The 21,647-nt window shown below is 48.9% G+C and overlaps 1 protein-coding gene across 10 annotated transcripts in view; it reads right to left on the reverse strand.

The window, feature by feature from the left end:
* DLG2 (discs large MAGUK scaffold protein 2) overlaps nucleotides 1-21,647 on the reverse strand; it is a 1,750,933-nt gene that overhangs the window by 462,963 nt on the left and 1,266,323 nt on the right. For all 10 annotated transcript variants that reach the window (XR_012231010.1, XM_073569196.1, XM_073569195.1 and 7 more), the window contains one exon: nucleotides 10,538-10,694. Coding sequence is in view for 9 of the 10 variants with exons in the window: in XM_073569196.1 (XP_073425297.1) it covers nucleotides 10,538-10,694 (157 nt within the window). In the remaining variant the exon portion in view is untranslated. The remainder of the gene's footprint in view (nucleotides 1-10,537; nucleotides 10,695-21,647) is intronic.

The raw sequence follows: 21,647 nt of genomic DNA on the forward strand, positions 1-21,647 counted from the left end.
CTCCAGGTCAGAGACTCAGCCAACCTCCAGGTCAGATGGAAAGCTCCTCTCCAACACTCCGCCAACATGTACCTTTCCTGAACGACTCCTCTATTGCGCCTTAAAGTGTGAAGATCTCCAATACCGTGGTACCCTGGAGCTCCCCTTAACAGATGTTCCCAAGAACTCTACTTGTACGGCAGACAGCTGTAGCCTGCTTCGGGGACTCCCTTCTCCTGAGCCCCGGCTCTCTAATCAGTTGCTGTTGTGCCCCAAGTCTTAGATGGGAGTAGTGCATTTACAGCCAACTACTCCACCGGTGTCTGCTGCAGAACCATAAGTGTCCATACAACCTCGGGGACCGGGCCCCGACCTTGCGCTGAGAACCTATAGGCAGGGTTCCTCTTCCAACCCACGTCCTCTCTGTTCTCCTTACTCCTTCGTTCCGTACTAGTCTTTCTCTCTCTTATGGAAGCTTAGGTTGCAGTTCTACGTCTTTCTCCTTCTTTTCCTTTCCCGTGCCAGCTCGCTCAGATCACTGAGGCACCTGCAGCACTCCTTCCTCCATCCCTTCTTCCAGGGATCCCCACTCCTGCCGAGTGGCCTCCTTCCTCGCTGACCTCCCGTCAGACTGACCTGTAATCCTACACTTTCCCACTCTTTTTATGTATCTCAACTCCACCCACCTCCCAGCACATCCAGTGTTCCAAGCAGGGAACCACCAAAGGTGCTCTGCTACTCTCTAAGCACTGAGCCACAATGTGGTTGTGCAGAACTACCCAGTTGTGTGGGGTGCTAGTGTTGGAGTGTGGAAAGGAGTTCCCACCTTACCTGGATGGTGGGGCACTACACCTTAGGAGAAGGTGCAGTACCTCTGTGGCGACTGAGCCTCAGGGGCGCCACATACCCCCCTGTTAAACACAGCACGTCCGCGGGCTGCAAGACAACAAAGTTGACAGTACAGGAACATACAAAATTTTGTAATGCTGCATAAACATTTCTTAAACTAAACTTCCTAATATAGGAGGCATTGCTTCTTGAACGTTACAAACAATTCTTATTTAACTATCTAAATTATTCTAAGTGCCATTATCTGTGACTCACTATCACTTCAGTATTATTCAGCTTCCCTTCTCTAGTACACATTTCCTTTCTCTTTGTAGTGTACATTTTCTACTCTCTTTTAAGTGACACCTGTGATACCTGGTTCACCATTCACATTTTCAACCCTTTATTTAAATCTCTCATACCAAAACATTTCTCACTCTATATAAAAGCCATTTCCTAGTTACTGGTATTCTCATAAGATACACCATTATCAAAAATACTTTACATTAAAACTTTCAACAGTTATTCGTGTACGTGCTGGACACCGCTCCCAGCCGGGATCTTTTGCAATGTCCTTTGAGGTAGACAACATCTTCGCAAAGTGTCCTTATGTAAAATCTTGACATCATCTTCGCAAAGTGTCCTTATGTAAAACCAAGAGAGGGCACCTAAAGAGGTGCAACTATTTACAATAAAAGTTTTGGATCATACAGCGTTCATGATCTCCTCAGTTCCAAATGTAGAAACGCTGGCAATCAAGCAGGGCAACTCTGGGAAAAACAAAAACTAAACCATGATGAGCAAACAAAAAGGCACAACGGTGCAAAACAAACCCTCCTGGTTCACGAGAATTTTAGTGCTGGTCCCCTCCTGGGTTTCCTGGAAGTTGATTGGGTACTGCTACCAGATGTGGTATCTTCATCTTGACTTTGTCTACTTGCTATAGGGCACTGAAGCTGTGGTAAAGGGAACCCATGATGCATCTCAATGCCCATCAACTGCTCCTCCTCAATAGGTGATTCTGCTGCTCTGGTACGATGTCTAGCACCGAGGTATTCCGCAGCCTGTTGGCACTGATAGGCAACTATACGAGGGTTCGGTAGCGAAGGGATCCCGAGGTCATTTTCCCACAGCGACTGAGACTCATCTATTCCCCGAAGATGTCGAATTGTGCGCGCCTGTTCCAGCCGTACCCTACTCAGTAGGGACCTCTTCCACCGCCCCATCTCTGACTGACTGGCGCCCCCAGCAGACTCTTCCAACTGCCCCATTTCGAGTTGTCGCAAACCTGCCTCTGACAACGTGAATTCGGAGGTCAACCCATTAGGAGGGCCGGGGTATATACCTGGTGCCTTCTGGCGGTGTGGCCTCCGCCCCGGTGCAGGCATGGTGGCAACGGGCGCTGCCCGGTGAGACACCGGGGACGGCGGTGGAGCCAATGGCAGCTTCGGCTCCACGGGGGTCGCTGGCGGGACCTGCGCAGCCGCGTCCGGTCCGGGCAAGGGCTTCTCTTCCTCCGCTTCAGCTCCCTGGGCTGTGTACAACTCCTCCGGTATTAGCGGCAGAGAGGGAACAGGGCACGCTGCCGGTGGCATGGCAGCGGTCGCAGGCTCCATAGGGTCTGCCGGGAAGAGGTCCGGTGCAGCAGCGGCTGGTACCGGTGTTGCGGGTACAACAGGTGTAGGCCCCTCCTGGGCACGCTGCAGATTCAATGTCCATAGTGCTTCCTGCCTCAGTTGCAGGTGGCGCGTCAGCTGTGCAATCTCGTCCTGCAGCTGTTGGCGGTTCATCTCCGAGACGGGGTCGGAGCCTTCAGCCATGGCGCCGGGGAGATCCATCTTAACCTCCGCGTGCTCTACAGGCCTCCTTCCCTCTCTCTCCAAAATGGCGTTCTGGCATTCTTCTTCCTGCCTCGGCCCCTTTCCCGCCACTGGCTTCTTCAGCACCTCCTTCCGGGGGCGGCGTCTTCTTCCAGCGCCTCCATACCAAGCCAGTATACGAACCCCTCGGGGGGTGGGCCATGTTGCTGTCACATAGTAATTCATGCAGGGAATGCCCAAGACCCTTCGCGGTCCTTTCCTAGGACCTCCTATCTCTTCACGCCCTTCTTCTCCGCGCCAGCGTCCATTTTTAATATTCATGTCACAGTCTATTAAATTGGGTCTCCTACACATTTTCAAAAGTTCAAAGGCCAACAAATCTCAGGCACACAGAACCCGATGGCATCGGGTCTCGTCATCCTGTTCGTGACGCCAAGTTGGGTCGCCCTCCCAGGGCCGTGGGGTACTCGGTACCGGGCCGGTGTCAGGGGGAATGTGTCACAGCAGCAGTGACCCGGTCCATGGCCCTGGGCACCCAAAAATCAGAGGAAGTTTGTAATGTAATACACAAAACTCAAGATAAAAAGCGGACGGTGGTCAGCCTTCCTTGCACTCCTTATGTCACTCCCCCGACTTGACATGTTCATGATATGTCAATAAACCAGTGAAACTTCCGTCTCGATTTGTGCGACCTTTTCTCTTTGCATGGATTTGTAATGTAATAGTTCGTGACACCACCTGTGGTGATCGGCAAGGGAGGTGTTAAGCCAACGCTGCAGACAGATCCTCTGGGACAGATGGTATGGTGCAGCAGTGATGGTATAGCCCTCCACAGGCAGGGCTGAGGTCCCAGGGCAGTGTAGTTGTAATGGTTGTGGAAAGGCGCAGGCAGTGTAAAGGATGGTACCCAGATGCAGCGGCGCTGAAAGCGGGCCGGCGCAAGAATGAATGGAGGACACCGAGGCTTGCAGTTCCAAGGCTTTACTCACAGTCTGCGGTACACAAGGGTGCCTGCCTCCGAGCCGTGTCCTCCGGGTCAGAGACTCAGCCAAACTCCAGGCCAGATGGAAAGCTCCTCTCCAACACTCCGCCAACATGTACCTTTCCTGAACGACTCCTCTATTGCGCCTTAAAGTGTGAAGATCTCCAATACCGTGGTACCCTGGAGTTCCTCTTAACAGATGTTCCCAAAAACTCTACTTGTACGGCAGACAGCTGTAGCCTGCTTCGGGGACTCCCTTCTCCTGAGCCCCGGCTCTCTAATCAGTTGCTGTTGTGCCCCAAGTCTTAGATGGGAGTAGTGCATTTACAGCCAACTACTCCACCGATGTCTGCTGCAGAACCATAAGTGTCCATACAACCTCGGGGACCGGGCCCCGACCTTGCGCTGAGAACCTATAGGCAGGGTTCCTCTTCCAACTCACGTCCTTTCTGGTCTCCTTACTCCTTCGTTCCGTACTAGTCTTTCTCTCTCTTATGGAAGCTTAGGTTGCAGTTCTACGTCTTTCTCCTTCTTTTCCTTTCCCGTGCCAGCTGGCTCAGATCACTGAGGCAGCTGCAGCACTCCTTCCTTCATCCCTTCTTCCAGGGATCCCCACTCCCCCCGAGTGGCCTCCTTCCTCGCTGACCTCCCGTCAGACTGACCTGTAATCCTACAATTTCCCACTCTTTTTATGTATCTCAACTCCACCCACCTCCCAGCACATCCAGTGTTCCAAGCAGGGAACCACCAAAGGTGCTCTGCTACTCTCTAAGCACTGAGCCGCAATGTGGTTGTGCAGAACTACCCTGTTGTGTGGGGTGCGAGTGTTGGAGTGTGGAAAGGAGTTCCCACCTTACCTGGACGGTGGGGCACTACACCATAGGAGAAGGTGCACTACGTCTGTGGCGACTGAGCCTCAGGGGCGCCACACCAGACCATGAGGGCACGGGCGGTACATATCCCAGCTAATGCCGGTTTTACCCCCCTGCCGAAGCTTCGTCTTAAGAAGCCATCTGCCTTTTTATCAAGCGGGTCCTTCAGCACATCTGAGTCCTCTAATGCTAGGGATCATTTTTTTGAAGACAGCCACGGCACCATCAATTTTAGGGATTTTTTCCCAAGGTTCGGAGTCTTTCTCCTCAAATGGGTACCTCCTCTTTGATGCAGAAGGTAAACTACCCGACCTCTCTGGCTTTTTCCATTCCTTATCAATTAATGCCTTTATTTTGTCATTGATAGGGAAAGTGTGTTTTCTTTTCTCTTCCAACCCTACAAACATAACGTCCTCTAATGACCTAGGCATTTTTTCCTCCTTAAGGCCCATTGTAGACCTGACTGCTTTGACCAGTCTTTCTACATTCTCAGTAGGAAAACATGGTCAGCCCCCTATATCACTGTCTGAGGAGGATTCTGAGGACTGAGGAGAGGAGGAGGCGGCAGAGGGAGACAGGGATCTTTCCCGACCTTCCTGCAATAGAGAGGTCTCTGAATCAGAATCCACTTTGCAGCTTCATTTACCCATCTTTTTAAGGGCTGACTTTAAGGAGCCTTTTACTTCCTCCTGTATTATAGACCTAAGGCTAGTGACGAAGTCAGGGGTCTCATCCCGTATGGTCTTATTGATACAGTCAGCACAGAGATTTTTCTGCCACTGAACTGCCCATCGGGTTTTTGCATAGGGCACATTCTCTGTTCTTTGTTTTGCTGCTAGACTTCCTCGACCCCTAGTGATCAAGCAGAAATATGGACCCCTTTACCATAAGGGTGACATTCACGTAGATTACTCACCACCACTGTCAATCAAGGGTACCGGTTTCGGAGGCTGATCAGATGCGTACAACGTCCCTTCTGGATGTCGAGAGGTCTTGCCGGTCAGGACGGGTGCCGCTCCTACCACTCGAGCGGCTACTCCTCCTGGTATGCTGATGGCTCGGCAAGGCATCTGTTGAGAGCTCCTGCTGTAATGGCTGCTGCGGCTCTTCCTTCCCCACTTCCATGGTGAAGCTCTGGGCATGAATGTGTTTTCTGTGGTCATCCCTCTTTATAAGGGATCCACTGCACTTCTTGCCTCCTCTGGTGCCCATCGATGGCCCCTCCTCCCCCTGCCATGCCGCTCAGATAGTTTTTGCCGGCCGGCGTTTTCTCCATGGGCACCACCGTATTGGATCCAGCGCCTGCCCTGATGTGACGCGGGCACGCCCATTACCAGGTTGCCTTGTGGGCGGATCCCCTCTCTCAGGTGTGCCGTCATGGGGGAAGGGAAAACATTGTTACCCTTTTGCTTTTCACTGTATATACAGTAGTTATAAATCCAACATATAAATCCAGCTCACCAGGCGTAGCATTCTAACATCGGAGCACGAGACCGCTGTGTCCAAGCGTCCAATCCAAAGTAATAAAGATAAATGTCCAGCTCCACGATATTGTGAAAATGCAATTCTTTATTCACTTAATCCATACACCTAGCCTTGTAACCTCATGCTGGCTTTTAACCTCACGTGTATGGATTAAGTGAATAAAGAATTGCATTTTCACTATATCGTGGAGCTGGACATTTATCGTTATATACAGTAGTTACAGTCTCTCTTATGTGGTGTATATGCAGAAGTCGCAGTGTCCCATATGTGGTGTATACACAGCAGTCTTAGTGCCTCCTGTGTGATGTATATACAGCAATTGCAGTGTCTCCTATATGATGTATATATATCAGCCTCAGTGTCTCTCATGTAATGTATGCAGCAGCAGCATATATTGTGGAGCTACTCTATCGTTCAGAAGTTTAGGGTCACTTAGAAATTTCCTTATTTTTGAAAGAAAAGCAGTTTTTTTCCAATGAAGCTAACATTAAATGAGTCAGAAATACACTCTATACATTGTTAATGGGGTAAATTACTATTCTAGATGCAAACGTCTGGTTTGTAATGCAGTATCTTCATAGGTGTATAGAGGCCCATTTCCAACAACCATCACTCCAGTGTTCTTATGGTACTTTGTGTTTGCTAACTGTGTAACAAGGCTAATGGATGGTTAGAATTCCCTTGAAAACCCTTGTGCAAGTATGTTAGCACAGCTGAAAACAGTTTGGCTGATTAGAGAAGCTATAAACCTGATCTTCCTTTGAGCTAGTTGAGAATCTGGAGCATTACACTTGTTGGTTCCATTAAACTCTCAAAATGACCAGAAAATAAGAACTTTCATGTGAAACATGACAGTCTATTCTTGTTCTTAGAAATCAAGGCTATTCCATGTGAGAGATTGTGAAGAAACTAAAGATTTCCTACAATGGTGTGTACTACTCCCTTCAGAGGAGAGCACAAACAGGCTCTAACCAGAGTAGAAAGAGAAGTGGGTGGCCCCACTGCAGAACTGAGCAACAAGACAAGTACATTAGAGTCTGTAGTTTGAAAAATCAACGCCTCACAGGTCCTCAACAGGCAGCTTCATTAAATAGTACACGCAAAATGCCAGTGTCAATGTCTACAGTGAAGAGGCGACTCCGGGATGCTGGCCTTCAGGGCAGAGTGGCAAAGATAAAGCCATATCTGAGACAGGCTAATAAAAGGAAAAGATTAATATGGGCAAAAGAACACAGACATTGGACAGAGGAAGATTGGAAAAAAGTGTTATGGACAGACGAATCCAAGTGTGAGGTGTTTGGATCACACAGAAGAACATTTGTGAGACGCAGAACAACTGAAAAGATGCTGGAAGAGTGCCTGACGCCATCTGTCAAGCATGGTGGAGGTAATGTGATGGTCTGGGGTTTCTTGGGTGCTAGTAAAGTGGGAGATTTGTACAAGGTAAAAGGGGTTTTGAATAAGGAAGGCTATCACTCCATTTTGCAATGCCATGCCATACCCTGTGGACAGCGCTTGATTGGAGCCAATTTCATCCTACAACAGGACAATGACCCAAATCACACCTCAAAATTATGCAAGAACTTTTTAGGGAAGAAGCAGGCAGCTGGTATTCTATCTGTAATGGAGTGGCCAGCAGTCACCAGATCTCAACCCCATGGAGCTGTTGTTGTGGGAGCAGCTTGACCGTATGATATGCAAAAAGTGCCCATCAAACCAAACTGACTTGTGGGAGGGGCTTCTGGAAGCATGGGATTTCTCCAGATTACCTCAGCAAATTAACTGCTAGAATGCCAAAGGTCTGCAATGCTGGAGTTGCTGCAAAGGGAGCATTCTCTGCCGAAAGCAAAGTCTGAAGGAGAAAATTATTTCAAATAAAAATCTTTTTTTCGAACCTTGTCAATGTCTGGACTAGATTTTAAATTCATTTGGCAACTCATTTGATTAATAAAGGTATGAGTTTTCATGGAAAACACAAAATTGTCTGGGTGACCCCAAACTTTTGAATGGTAGTGTATGTGTGCTGTGTATACGTTTCCTGTCCTGTATAATGGGTGTAATTCCCAGTATCTATATTATTCTGTATATACACTGCACAGTACCACTTCTCCTGTCCTGTATACTAGGTGTAATTGTCATTATCTGTATTAGCCGGTAAATATACACTGCACCGTACCACTTCTCATATTCCTTATACTGTGTGTAATACTCAGTAACTGTATAATTCTGTATATATATATATATATATATATATATATATACTGCACAGTACCACTTCTCATATTCCTTATACTGTGTGTAATATTCAGTAACTGTATAATTCTGTATGTATATATATATATATATATATATATATACACTGCACCGTACCACTTCTCATATTCCTTATACTGTGTGTAATACTCAGTAACTGTATAATTCTGTATATATATATATATATATATATATATATATATATATATACTGCACAGTACCACTTCTCATATTCCTTATACTGTGTGTAATACTCAGTAACTGTATAATTCTGTATATATATATATATATATATATATATATATATATATATATATACTGCACAGTACCACTTCTCCAGTCCTTGATACGAGGGTGTCATGTCAACCTGGAAGACCTGGCGTTAGACGGTCACATCAAGTAATGAATTGCAGGACTTTTTTAGAGATGGTGTATTTTGTGTCCCATATTAAAAAAATTTAGTTTCCTCTGGTGCTGAAGAGGTCAACAACCCTTTTTTTGCTGGTCAGAAATATGCAGCTCCATTTCAGCTGCTTCTGATCTGGTCATTACCTCTTCCTATAAAAACTTGTCAGACCTTCTTGACCCTGCCGGTGAAAGAATCGTCTTCCTGTGCTTTGGTTGGAGTGAAGTTGTTTTAGTAGTGTTCTGTGGTTTGCTGTAGTACATGTGTGTTTATCTCCTTGTCCCTGTTCCCATTTAGTTTATTCCCCCCTGTCCCTATCCTCTCTATTGTTGATTAGTGCTTTTGTATGATAGAGGTTTTCTGTTATCCCGGTTTTGTCTTTGTGTCTTCTATGCCTTACATTTCTGTCCCATGCCTCATGGGGTGATGGAGGGGAAACACCAGGGTTTAACAAAAGCATAGTAAGGTCAGAGAATCGGGCCTCTGTATCTTCAAGAGTACCCCCAGTACAGTGATAGTTAGGGTCCCAGGTTCCAGGGACAGTTTGAAGCCCCCTTTCCTTACCGAATACCGTCACAAAGTGACAGACTTGTATACATACACTGCACAGTACCTCTTCTCCCGTCCAGCTGTCAGAGAGGCGGCATTGGCTTCTGAGAGGGACATTATTGGGTTATTATTTTCTACATTCCTATGGTCAAATAAAACTAAATCTTAAACAGCATGTTTAAATGGATTATCCCAAGTTTGATAGTTATCACCTATATTCTGGGGATCTGAACATTGTGATACCCACGATCCTAAGAAACGGTGCTGTGAAGAGCACCATGTAAATGGCGCTGTGGTGAGTGTTATAGTATGTGGGCTGGTGCAGTTTGTGTGCCAGGGCTGATTTTTTCTGTCCCAGTCTGGCCCAGGTGGTGATAGGAGCTTTGGTGCAGTGCTGCTGTCACTCAGCCTGCTTCTATCACCACCACCTGATGACGTCTTGTTTCAGTGCGGAAAAAGAATCAGTGGGGATGACAGCATCCTAGCACCGTATTAATGATCCGATTCACTTAGTTTCAGGCAGTTCCTTTTTTCAGAACAACTTTTACACTTTGGGTCCATGAATTGCAGTCTGACCCACGTTCTCTTGAGATTCAGCTCGTAGACAGATGTACTGACATTTTTCTTTCGAAATTACTGGTATAATTGAGAACTCAGGCTACTTTCACACATCAGTTTTTTGCCGTCAGGCAGGATCCGGCTATTTTTAGAAAAAACGGATCCGGCGTAAATTTTGGAGAACTGTAGGAACGGATCCGTTTTTCTGCCGGATCCGTCTAGCAGGTTATATCTGTTTCCTGGGGGCTGGCCAATTGGATCTGAGCATGCGCAGACTTAAAAAAACGGATCCGGTGGCTGGATCCGTCTTTTTCTGGATTCGGCGCATTCCGGCGCCCATAGACATTTATTGTGGCAAAAAGCCGGAAGCGTCGGATCCGGCGCTTCCGGCTTTTTCGCCGGAGACAAAAAACGTTACAGTAGCCGTTTTTTCCAGATGCCGGAATGAGACAAATAGCCGGATCCGGCAAAAAACGGACGAACCGCAATGCCATTCGGCGCTAATACAAGTCAATGGGGAAAAACCGGATCCGGCATTGCATTTCGCCGGATCCGGTTTTACAAAAAAAAAACGGATCTCGCCAGACGGCGCAAAACGGATGTGTGAAAGAGGCCTAAGGGGCCAAATCAAGGAGACTGCCATTGAAGCTCTCTTGTGTTCTGAATTTCCTCTATGCTTTACACTGCAACTCTACTTTTTCAGATTGATTGCACAATCTCAGCAGGAAGTCAGTGCCCCAAGAGCTTAATTCTATCAGAACGACAAGACACATAAACTGATGGGAATAATCAATACAGTACATACTGATATAATCTGGTCTCCTCTCTGCAGTTCCCCGCTCAGATCTGCAGGTCCCCCTGCTAGGATAAAAGAGATGAAAATTCCTTCGCCATCCTCTCCACCGACAATATTAAAGCCAAGTCCCGTGGAGCCTTTGTGCAGAATGACTTTCCGAGGTTCCCTGTAAAAATAATTAAAAAAAATCCATTTTTTCACTCGTTTTATTATTTTTATTCAATGGAGAAACACCCTTTTACAAATACAGGTATGAGAGGCTCACACTTCTTTTTCAGACTGTTTGTGATAGCCCCACCACAGTGAAGGCAACTGTGACCAGGAACATTGACCTTGATGGCCCCTGCAGTATTGAAGTGTCATGTGGAGGGCTAATCTCTTTCCCACATTTGTGTCCTCCATTGCTTCTCACTCTGGACACTAACATGTTCTCCTTCTTGTCTAAGGCAGGTGATTGGGAGGGAGGGGTTCCTGGCATCTAATTTGAGGCATACGGTTAGGTGGATTCATAACTGGCTTAAAGAGTAGTAATAAATGGTTGCACAACTAACTGGAAGAGTGTTTCAAGTGGGGACCACAAGGCTCAGTCCTGGCCCTAGTGTTGTTCAACATTTCTATAATTGATCTATATAGGGGAACCAAAGGTAAACTGATCAAATTTGCAGACAATGCAAAGCTAAGAGGGATAGCTAAGGGTACCGTTACACTACGCGACGCACCAGCGATCCTGACAACGATACGACCTGGTAAGGATCGCTGGTACGTCGCTAAATGGTCGCTAGTAAACTGTCAAACAGACAGCTCTACTCAGCGATGCAGCAACGATCCGGCGATCCGTATAACGACCTCGGCGGTCGTTGGGACCTTGTCAAACAGCAGCTATTCTGACGACTCCCGCCTGCGTCCCTGAGTTCTGAGTCGCCAACGAGGTCGCTCGTCGGCGTCAATCACAAAAATGCATGATGGCCAGCGGGACACCAGTGATCAAAAAATGGCCCAGGACATTCGAGCACGATTAGCGAGATCGCAGCGGGGGCCCGGTCGCCGCTATGTGTCACATGTAGCGAGATCACTGGCGAGGTCGCTGCGTCACAAAATCTGTGATGTTTCAGCGATCTCGCTAATGATCTCGCTATGTAAGACGGGGCCTTAACACTGGAGAAGACAGACAAAGGATTCAGAAGGATCTAGATAAGCTTGGACAATGGGAAGCGACTAATAGAATGGTATTTAACAGGGAGAAATGCAAGATTCTACATCTAGGCAAGAAAAATGAAAATTATATTTACAGAATGGGAGGAATAGAACTAAGCATCAGCATGTGTGAAAAAGACTTGTGTATACTAATAGATCACAGAGAGTACATGAGTCAACAGTGTGAAGACATTGAAAAACTGGAGCAAATTCAGAGGCGAACGACCAGGAGAGTGAGTGGACTGCAGTGCAAAGTATGACTGACAAGGAACGGTAAAAGGATCTGGGAATGGTTAGCTTTGAAAAAACAAGGCTAAGAGGAGACTTAATAGCTGTCTACAAATATCTGAATGTCTGTCACAGTGTAGAGGGATCATCATTATTCTCATTTGCACAAGGAAAGACTAGAAGCAATGGGAGGAAAGTGAATGGGAGGAGACACAGATTAGATATTAGAAAAAATTTTGACAGTGAGGGTGATCAGTGAGTGGTACAGGCTGCCACGAGAGGTGGTGAGTTCTCCTTCAATGGAAGTCTTCAAACAGAGGCTGGACAGACATCTGTCTGAGATGGTTTAGTGAGTCCTGCATTGAGCCTGGGGTTGGACACGAGGACCCTGGAGTTGGACACGAGGACCCTGGAGGTCCCTTCCAACGCTAACAATCTATGAATCTTAACCCCTAAAAAAGGAGAGTAATCCCAGATGAATAGAAACCCCTAATTATGGAGACTGACTTCTAATGCTCATAAAGAGTAAACATTATTTTAATTTTTATCTTAAAAATTAACCCTTTCACGATCTATGACATATATATACACGTCATAGGTAATGTCCCTGCACTCCGTGCGGCCCCCGGCACTGAGCCTGCATATTTTCCAGTACGTGACAGCTGATTTCATCAGCTGACATGTGCCCCTAAGAGCCGCAGGTGTAATCGCGATCAACCTGTGGCTGTTAACACGTAAAATGCCACTGTAGATCTCCGTCCGCGGCATTTAATATGGGTGCGCCGGAAGCGCATCACTAATCTCGCCCATCCGCACGCCAGTTACATCAACACAGAAGATAGGGGCTCTGCCTCTGCCTCTAGCTTTTCCCCCTTCCCATCTACATATAACCTTATAGGCACCAATTGTCATTTCCTAGATCAGTAATGTAACATTCTGCCTTCACTGAAAACACATTTTTACCCCTGAAATTGAGAATTTTAAGAGTGAAAGATCAGTCCAGTAGAAGAGATAATCAGATGTATCTGATAAAACATATTAAACAGTTGCTTATGTTCATGTGTACTACTGATTTACGCAATAGACATTAAAATGACAATATGTTAGGCGTCGGGTTCCTGCCTCTGCACAGGAGGAATCCCGAGCCTTGCCTTCTGCGGTCTCCCATTCAGTCCCGAACACAGAGGAGGATGCTCAGAAAAGGCGTCGATCCCGGCATCTTGCTCAGGTGAGTGCTGTCAGGTTGGTTGCTGCTGCTACCTCTGGTTCAGTTTTAGCAATCCGCACTAGCCATCAGCGAGCAGCTCCAGAGACTAAGTCCTTTTTCCCTACTGAGCATGCCCGTGGGATGACCTCTCATTGGAGGTCGGAAGTCACATGCTCAGGTCCTCAAGCAGCTCGGACTGGACCATCAGGAAGGTCCCGGAAGGACGCTGCTATAAAAGGCTAGCATGGCTGCTCGGCCATGCGCTAGTATAGACTGTAATTTGTAGTTGTGTGTGTAGATGGATGCGTGCGTTCTAGTGACTGACTCATTAAGACTCCCTCCCTCTGGTTGTGTATGTGTATAGGGTATTGGAGTTAAAGTCAGCGCCTACTAGTGGCTTTGCTTATGTGCCACGGAGCACCGAGTCCTCAGCACCACACTTAGTGCCAGATTGTGCCATCCATCCATCCAACTATCTACCTCCTGATGATCCTGTCAGGAGAAACGCGTTGAGGTTCATCCTATCCTGCATCCAAAAAACTTGAGTACCCCTTTTCTGTTATCACTATATTTGATTTGAATATTCATTATGTCATAATGCCTTCCATTTTTCTTCACCCTAATGTGGAGTTATCAAGCAATATAAGGGCTGATTTAGGGTGAGCCATCGTGGAGCGGGGCCGCCATTCCGCTAACCAGTAGGGTGCCAACCTCTGCTGTTAGGAAGGTTTACAGATTCAGGGAACAGTTAGTCAGGTACTCAAATGTTTGCACATGTCACTTTATTGTTTTGTCAATTGCACTTTTTTTTGCACTTTTTTCTATTGTTGCCTACCTAGCAATCATCATTGTGGCAACCCCTATATTTTCCTTTCCTGATTGAGTGAATAGTTGTCTGCTGCACTCATACAGGGCTATCTAGGAGCTTTAGGGTACAGCGGTTGTGGAGCGGGGGCGCCAATCTCGTATACTGTATGTTTAGGGTGCTAACTGCTAACTGCTAGGCAGTTTTGATATCAGGATCCCTCAGTGTAGGGTAAAGTAGGTGACACGGTTAATTGTTTTTGTGTGTGGTAGTGTCGTCTTATATCTAGATTTTAATAAAGGTTGGTTTTATATCATATATTCTAAGTTATGTAAGGCTCCTTGATAATACTGGTTTTTTGACCTTACTGGTTTCAATTTTCTTAAAATATAATTCATTGCCAGATTGTGCCATCCAGCACAAGGCACTACTGTACTGCGTCTACTGCAGCGTCCGTCAGAGCGGCGCCGTGCGCAAATACAGCGCTTTCCAATTCTAAGCTTTGGCTAGTTAGTGGCGTCCGCCAGTGCAGCACTGTAAGCACGTTGTCTGCTTTATCTTTAGTTTAGTGTATTCTGGCTCCGCAGTTGCGGCGCCGAACGCTAGTGGGTCTAGAGGGACCCTAACCCCGTGTCATTGGGGCAGGGTCCTGTGACCAAAACACTAGCGTTCATTCTGCGGTATCGCGGCTCTGTGAACCAACAAGGTCCGCCTCATAATCACCGGGTGAAGTTAACCCGGGTGTACTTGTTATACCGCCATTTATTGTCCACCATTACCGAGTAGCAGTTAACATCTCTGCACGGTGGACCCCGGGCTGCGAACGCACCATAGTACCATCTTTTATTATTTGGTGCGTTCTGCCAGCCCCTAACATTAGCGCCAGAGTCTGGCTAGTAATGGCGGATGAACAGCAACTTCACAGATACATCCAGCAGCTGGAGGGCAGATTGGCGGCTCTTGAGTGCTCAACCTCAGCTGTGGATGTAACTGCAGTTGCTGTTCAGGCAGCTACGGAGGCTGCCTCCCGTGTGTCCACTGCCATCCCTGCCCCGACTTTGTCCCGCCTTCCACTGCCCGAGAAGCTCTCGGGCGATGGCGCTTCTTGTAGTGGTTTCGTCAGCCAGTGTGCTATTCAGCTTGAGCTGCTGGCTGCTCGATTCCCCTCATAGCGGGCTAAGGTGGGATTTGTCATTTCCCTCTTGTCGGGCAGGGCTTTGGAGTGGGCCACACCGCTGTGGGAGCGTGGCGATCATGTGGTGCAGAGTACCTCGCAGTTCTTGGTCACTCTGAAGCATGTCTTCCTGGGACCGCGAGTCACCCATGATACCACGCTCCAGCTCCTGGCACTGTCACAGGGCTCGTCCTTGGTCAGCCACTATGCCATCCAGTTTCAGAGCCTGGTCTCCAAACTGGAGTAGCCAGATAAGGTCCTCATCCCAGTGTTCTGGAGAGGTCTGACTGACCACGTGAAGGATGCCCTAGCCACCAGGGAGATTCCCGCCACACTGGAGGAACTTATCACCATCTCCATCCTTGTAGACCTTCGCTTCATTGATCGAGGGTTGGAGTGGGCTCAGTCAGGGCAGAGGTTTAGGTTGGCACCTAGTTGGAGTCTTCCGATAGGGCGTCCGAGTCCCAAGAGGCCATGGAGGTTTCTTGCGCGGGATCCAGGTTCCGGTCCACTCGAGCACCCGTGGTCTGCTATATGTGCCAGCAGTCTGGTCACCTTGCCAACAGGTGCCCATAGCGGCCGGGAAAACGCTCCCGTCTACTGGTCATAGGAGGAGATTTACTAGACTCAGAGGCGTTTTCCTCCAAGCTGTCCTTTGAGGGGACGCTTGAGTTTGGTTCATCCACTATGGCGGTGGAGGTTTGCGTGGACTCCGGAGCGGAGGGCAATTTTATGTCGTCTGCCTTTGCTCAACGGCATGCAATACCCCTGGTTATGCTATCTAAGCCAGTCACCGTCAGAGTGGTGAACGGCAAGACCTTACCCTCACAGATTACCCACCAGACCACCCCATTGATAGTCTTGGTGTCTCCATCCCATAAGGAGACGATATCCCTCCTCGTCATGCTCAAGGGTATCGATCAGGTTCTTTTAGGGGTTCCCTGGCTACGCTATCATTCTCCCCATATAGAGTGGTCTTCGAGGAGAATTCACAGTTGGAGTAAATCCTGTGAGGGTAGATGCCAGAGGGAGTGCATTCAGGTTGTCTCCACCGAGGTTCCCGCAGATCTTTCCTCTCTCCCTGAGCACTATCGACAGTATGCAGACGTGTTCTCCAAGAAGGCGGCAGAAATCATTCCGCCTCACCGCCCCTATGATTATCCTATTGATCTCTTGCCAGGTGCTGAGCCTCCCCGGGGTCGAGTCTATCCCCTATCTCTCCCGGAGACAGAGGCCATGTCTCAATATATCAGGGAGAACCTGGCAAGGGGATTTATTAGGAAGTCAGTGTCACCAGCAGGGGCGGGATTCTTCTTCGTTCAAAAGAAGAAAGGAGAACTACAGTACGTCCCTGCATCGATTACAGGGGTCTTAACGCTATCACCATTAAGAATAAGTATCCTCTGCCCCTGATATTGGAACTGTTTGATAGGCTAAGGGGAGCGAGAGTGTTTACTAAACTAGATCTGCGGGGGGCTTACAACCTGATTCGCATCTATGAGGGGGACGAATGGAAGATGGCATTTAGCACCAGAGACGTGCACTATGAATACCTGGTGATGCCATTCGGGCTCTGTAATGCTCCAGCCATCTTCCAAGACTTTGTAAACGACATCTTCCGGGGTATGCTCTCCACCTCAGTAGTAGTCTATCTGGATGATATCCTCATCTACTCTCCAAATATTGACTCACACCGGAGAGATGTTTGCAAACTTTTCGACCTCCTACAGGCAAACTCCCTCTATGCCAAGTTGGAGAAGTGTGTGTCTGAGCAGAAATCCTTGCCTTTCCTGGGATATATCATCTCCGCCCAGGGATTGGCCATGGATCCTGCCAAGCTACAGGCGGTGATGGATTGGCTGGAGCCCCATTCTCTTAAAGCGGTGCAGCGCTTTATGGGGTTCATTAATTACTATCGCCAATTCATTCCCCACTTCTCAACGTTGGTAGCCCCCTTGGTGGCCCTCACCATTAAGGAAGCAAATCCCAAGTTGTGGTCGGAACCTGTTTCCAAGGCCTTCTCCTCCATCAAGTCCCATTTTGCTAGCGCTCCCATTCTACATCGTCCCGATGTAGATAAACCCTTCATCTTGGAGGTGGATGCCTCTTCCGTCGGTGCCGGAACGGTCCTCTTCCAGAAGGATGCTCAAGGTCAGAAGCACCCCTGCTTTTTCTCTAAGAACTTTACACCAGCGGAGAGGAACTATTCCATCGGGAACAGGGAGTTGCTAGCTATGAAGTTGGCCTTCTCGGAGTGGAGACACCTCCTGGAAGGGGCTCGGTACCCTTTCCAGGTGTTTACCGTCGACAAGAACTTGGTGTATTTGCAAACAACCCAGCAGCTAAATTCTCACCAGGCCAGATGGTCCCTATTCTACTCTCGGTTCCACTTCACCCTCCACTTTCTCTCTGGAGAGAAGAACTTCCGGGGCGATGCTCTCTTTCACTCCGTGGTGTCATCGGAGGAGGAGCCTGATTGTCCCATCCGAGAGCCTGAGGACCGTTGTTCCAGTCGCCCTCGACTCGGTTCCTCCGGGCAAGACATTAGTCCCTGCCCATCTGCGAACAGAGGTCCTCTCTTGGCCTCTCTCGTCCAGGGTGGGTGGACATTTTGGGACAAAACGGACCTCTGAGCTTCTGGTGAGGACGTACTGGTAGACGCATATGGCCCGTGACGTCGGAGACTATATTCGGGCGTGCGTCTCTTGCGCCCAGAATAGGTCTTCTCGGTAACGGCCTGCTGGGCTACTTCACCCCCTGCTGGTGGCAGATAGGCCCTGGGAGATGGTCAGTATGGACTTTGTGGTGGGACTACCCAAGTCCAGAAGCAGCACGGTCATTTGGGTTGTCACCGACCATTTTTCCAAAATGGTGCACTTGGTGCCTCTGTCTCAGCTACCTTCTGCACGGGCCTTGGCAGCGTTGCTCATTAAGCATATCTTTCGCTTACACGGCATTCCGGACAAGATTGTCAGTGACCGGGGTCCCCAGTTTGCGTCTCCGTTCTGGAGAGCGCTCTGTCGCTTTCTCAGCATTGAGCTAAATCTCTCCTCCGCTTATCATCCTGAGACGAACGGGTTGGTAGAGAGGGCCAACCAGACCCTACTCACATACCTACGACATTTTGTCGCGGCCAGGCAGGATGACTGGGCATCCTTTCTACTGTGGGCGGAGTTCACTTTGAACAACGCTGTGGCCGATTCCACCGGTCAGACTCCATTCCTCCTTATTTACGGCCAGCATCCGTGTGTCCCTGTGCCCATGCCTGTGTGGCACCCCTGAGGCTCAGTCGCCACAGAGGTACTGCACCTTCTCCTAAGGTGTAGTTCCCCACCATCCAGGTAAGGTCGGAACTCCTTTCCATGCTCCAACACCCGCACCCCACACACACACAGGGTAGTTCTGCACAGCCACAAGCGGCTCTGTACCTATAGAGTAGCAGAGCACCTTTGGTGGTTCCCTGCTTGGAACACTGGACGTGCTGGGAGGTGGGTGGAGTTAGAATACATAAAAGACTGGGAAGGTTTAGAATTACAGGTCAGTCTGCAGAGGGCAGTCTGCGGGGCAGTCTGCGAGAGCAGTCCCCTAGGAAAGTAGGAGAAGGAAGCCACTCGGAGAGGAGTGGGGATCCCTGGAAGAAGGGATGGAGGAAGGAGTGCTGCAGCTGCCTCAGTGACCTGAGCCAGCTGGCACGGGAAAGGAGAGAAAGGGGAAAGACGTAGAACTGTAACCTAAGCATCCATAAGAAAGAGAGTCAAGTACGGAACAAAGGAGTAGAGAACAGAGAGGAGAAGTGGGTTGGAAGAGGAACCCTGCCTATAGGTTCTCAGCGCAAGGCCGGCGCCCGGTCCCCGAGGTTGTATGGACACTTATGGTTCTGCAGCAGACACCAGTGGAGTAGTTGGCTGTAAATGCACTACTCCCATCTAAGACTTGGGGCACAACAGCATCTGTATAGAGAGCCGGGACTCAGGAGAAGGGAGTCCCCGAAGAAGGCTACAGCTGTCTGCCATACGAGTAGAGAACACAGGAACATCTGTAAGGAGGAACTCCAGCGTAACTTAGTGCTAGGAGATCTTCACACTTTAAGGCGCAATAGAGGAGACGTTCAGAAAGGTACATGTTGGCGGAGTGTTGGAGAGGAGCCTTCCATCTTGCCTGGGGGTTGATTGAGTCTCTGACCCGGAGGACACAGCACGGAGGCAGGCACCTGTGTGCCCTACTGACTGTGAGTAAAGTGTTGGAACTACAGACCCTGGTGTCCTCCATTCATTATCACGCCTACACGCTCAGTACCACTACATCTGGGTACCAGCTCCTACACCGCCTGTGCCTCTCCTCATCCATTACATCTACACTGTCCTGGGGCTACAGCTTCACCTGTGGGGAGCTACACCATCTATGCTGCAACACACCACCAGCCCCAGAGGATCTGCATGCAGCGTCGGCCTAGCATCTCACTTGCCGAATACCACGGGTGGCGTCACAAACTATTACACTACAAACCGCAACCGCCATTGACTTGGGCGCCCAGGGCCATGGACCGGGTCACTGCTGCTGTGACACATCCCACTGATACCGGCCCGGTACCGAGTACCCCACAGCCCTGGGAGGGCGACCCACCTGTGTCACCCACCGCTTCTAGGGTGGCAGACTGGGCGGTGTAGGCACGTGACATTTGGGACCGCACTAAGGATGCCATCTGGGCCTCCAAGGAGAGAATGAGGGTCTCTGCTGACGCACACCGGCGCCATGCTTTTGTCTTTTGCTCCCGGCGACTTGGTGTGGCTCTCCAGCCATAACATCAGGCTGCGAGTTGAGTCCATCAAGTTCGCGCCTCGCTACATAGGTGCCTTCAAGGTCCTTGAGCAAGTCAACCCTGTGGTCTACCATCTGGCCCTTCCTCCACGCCTGGGTATCACTGACATCTTCCGCGTATCCCTCCTTAAGCCCGTCCACATGTCCTGATTTTCTGAGTCATCTGCCGGGACATCAGGTTTGTCCTCGGACAAATATGAGGTGAATGCCATTGTGGGGTGTCAGGTGGTACGTGGCAAAAAATATTATCTGGTGGACTGGAAGGGTCATGGCCCAGAGGATCGGACCTGGGAACCTGTGGAGAACATCCGTGCTCCTTTGCTCATTACGGCCTTTGAGCATAGCGAGGCTCAGGGGGGAGGGGGCCCTGGGAGGTGAGGTAATGTTAGTTGTCGGATTCCTGCCTCTGCACAGGAGGAATCCCAAGCCTTGCCTTCTGCGGTCTCCCATTCAGTCCCGACCACAGAGGAGACTGCTCAGCAATGGCATCGATCCCGGCATCTTGCTCAGGTGAGTGCTGTCAGGTTGGTTGCTGCTGCCACCTCTGGTTCCGTTTTAGCAATCTCGGCTCGGCCATGCTTTAGTATAGATTGTAATTTATAGTTGTGTGTGTGTGTAGATGGATGCGTGCGTTCTGGTGACTGACTCATTAAGACTCCCTCCCTCTGGTTGTGTATGTGTATAGGGTATTGGTGTTAAAGTCAGCGCCTACTAGTGGCTTTGCTTATGTGCCACGGAGCACCCAGTCCTCAGCACCACACTTAGCGCCAGATTGTGCCATCCAGCACAAGGCACTACTGTACTGCGTCTACTGCAGCGTCCGTCAGAGCGGCGCCGTGCGCAAATACGGCGCTTTCAAGTTCTAAGCTTAGGCTGGTTAGTGGTGTCCACTAGTGTGGCGCTGTAAGCGTTGTCTGCTCTATCTTTAGTTTAGTGTATTCTGGCTCCGCAGTTGCGGCGCCGAACGCTAGTGGGTCTAGATGGACCCTAAACCCGTGTCATTGGGGCAGGGTCCTGTGCCCAAAACACTAGTGTTCATTCTGTGGTATCGTGGCCCTGTGAAGCAACAGGGTCTGCCTCCTATTCACCGGGTGAAGTTAACCCGGGTGTAGTTGTTATACCGCCGTTTAGTGTCTGCCATTACCAAGCAACAGTTAACATCTCTGCACGGTGGACCCCGGGCTGCGAACGTACCATAGTACCATCTTTTATTATTTGGTGTGTTCCGCCTGCCCCTAACAAAGTGTCATGGTGTTAAGGAATTTAAAGGGGGTCTCCACTTGGGACAATTCATACTTATTAGATGAGTCCATTGGCAATAATCAACATGCCCACCTTGCTAGGACTCCTCAATGATCAGCTGTAAGTTGTGGGAAAACCTGGCAATAAGTGTTCAGTTTTCCTGCAGCGCCACCACAGGGGAAATTAAGTATTACACCATATCCATACACATTAGTTGGTTGTCTGTGTAATTATTGTTCATTCTAGCTAAGAGATGAAAATGTCGAACAGAGGCAACTTGGAATTTCCTAATAGGGGACCCGAAAATGGGTTTTCCAAAGTGGAGAATGCCTTTAGGAAAGAAAATCAAAACACCCTGCGTTCTGTCACTCAGACACTAGATGGCAGCAGTGCACCTCTGTATTTTTCAGCGCTTTATTACCGCGTTTCATTATATAGAGTGGGAGAGATT

Source organism: Dendrobates tinctorius, unplaced genomic scaffold (assembly GCF_039654945.1).
Source record: "Dendrobates tinctorius isolate UK_male_01 unplaced genomic scaffold, ASM3965494v1 ptg000023l, whole genome shotgun sequence".
NCBI lineage: Eukaryota > Metazoa > Chordata > Amphibia > Anura > Dendrobatidae > Dendrobates > Dendrobates tinctorius.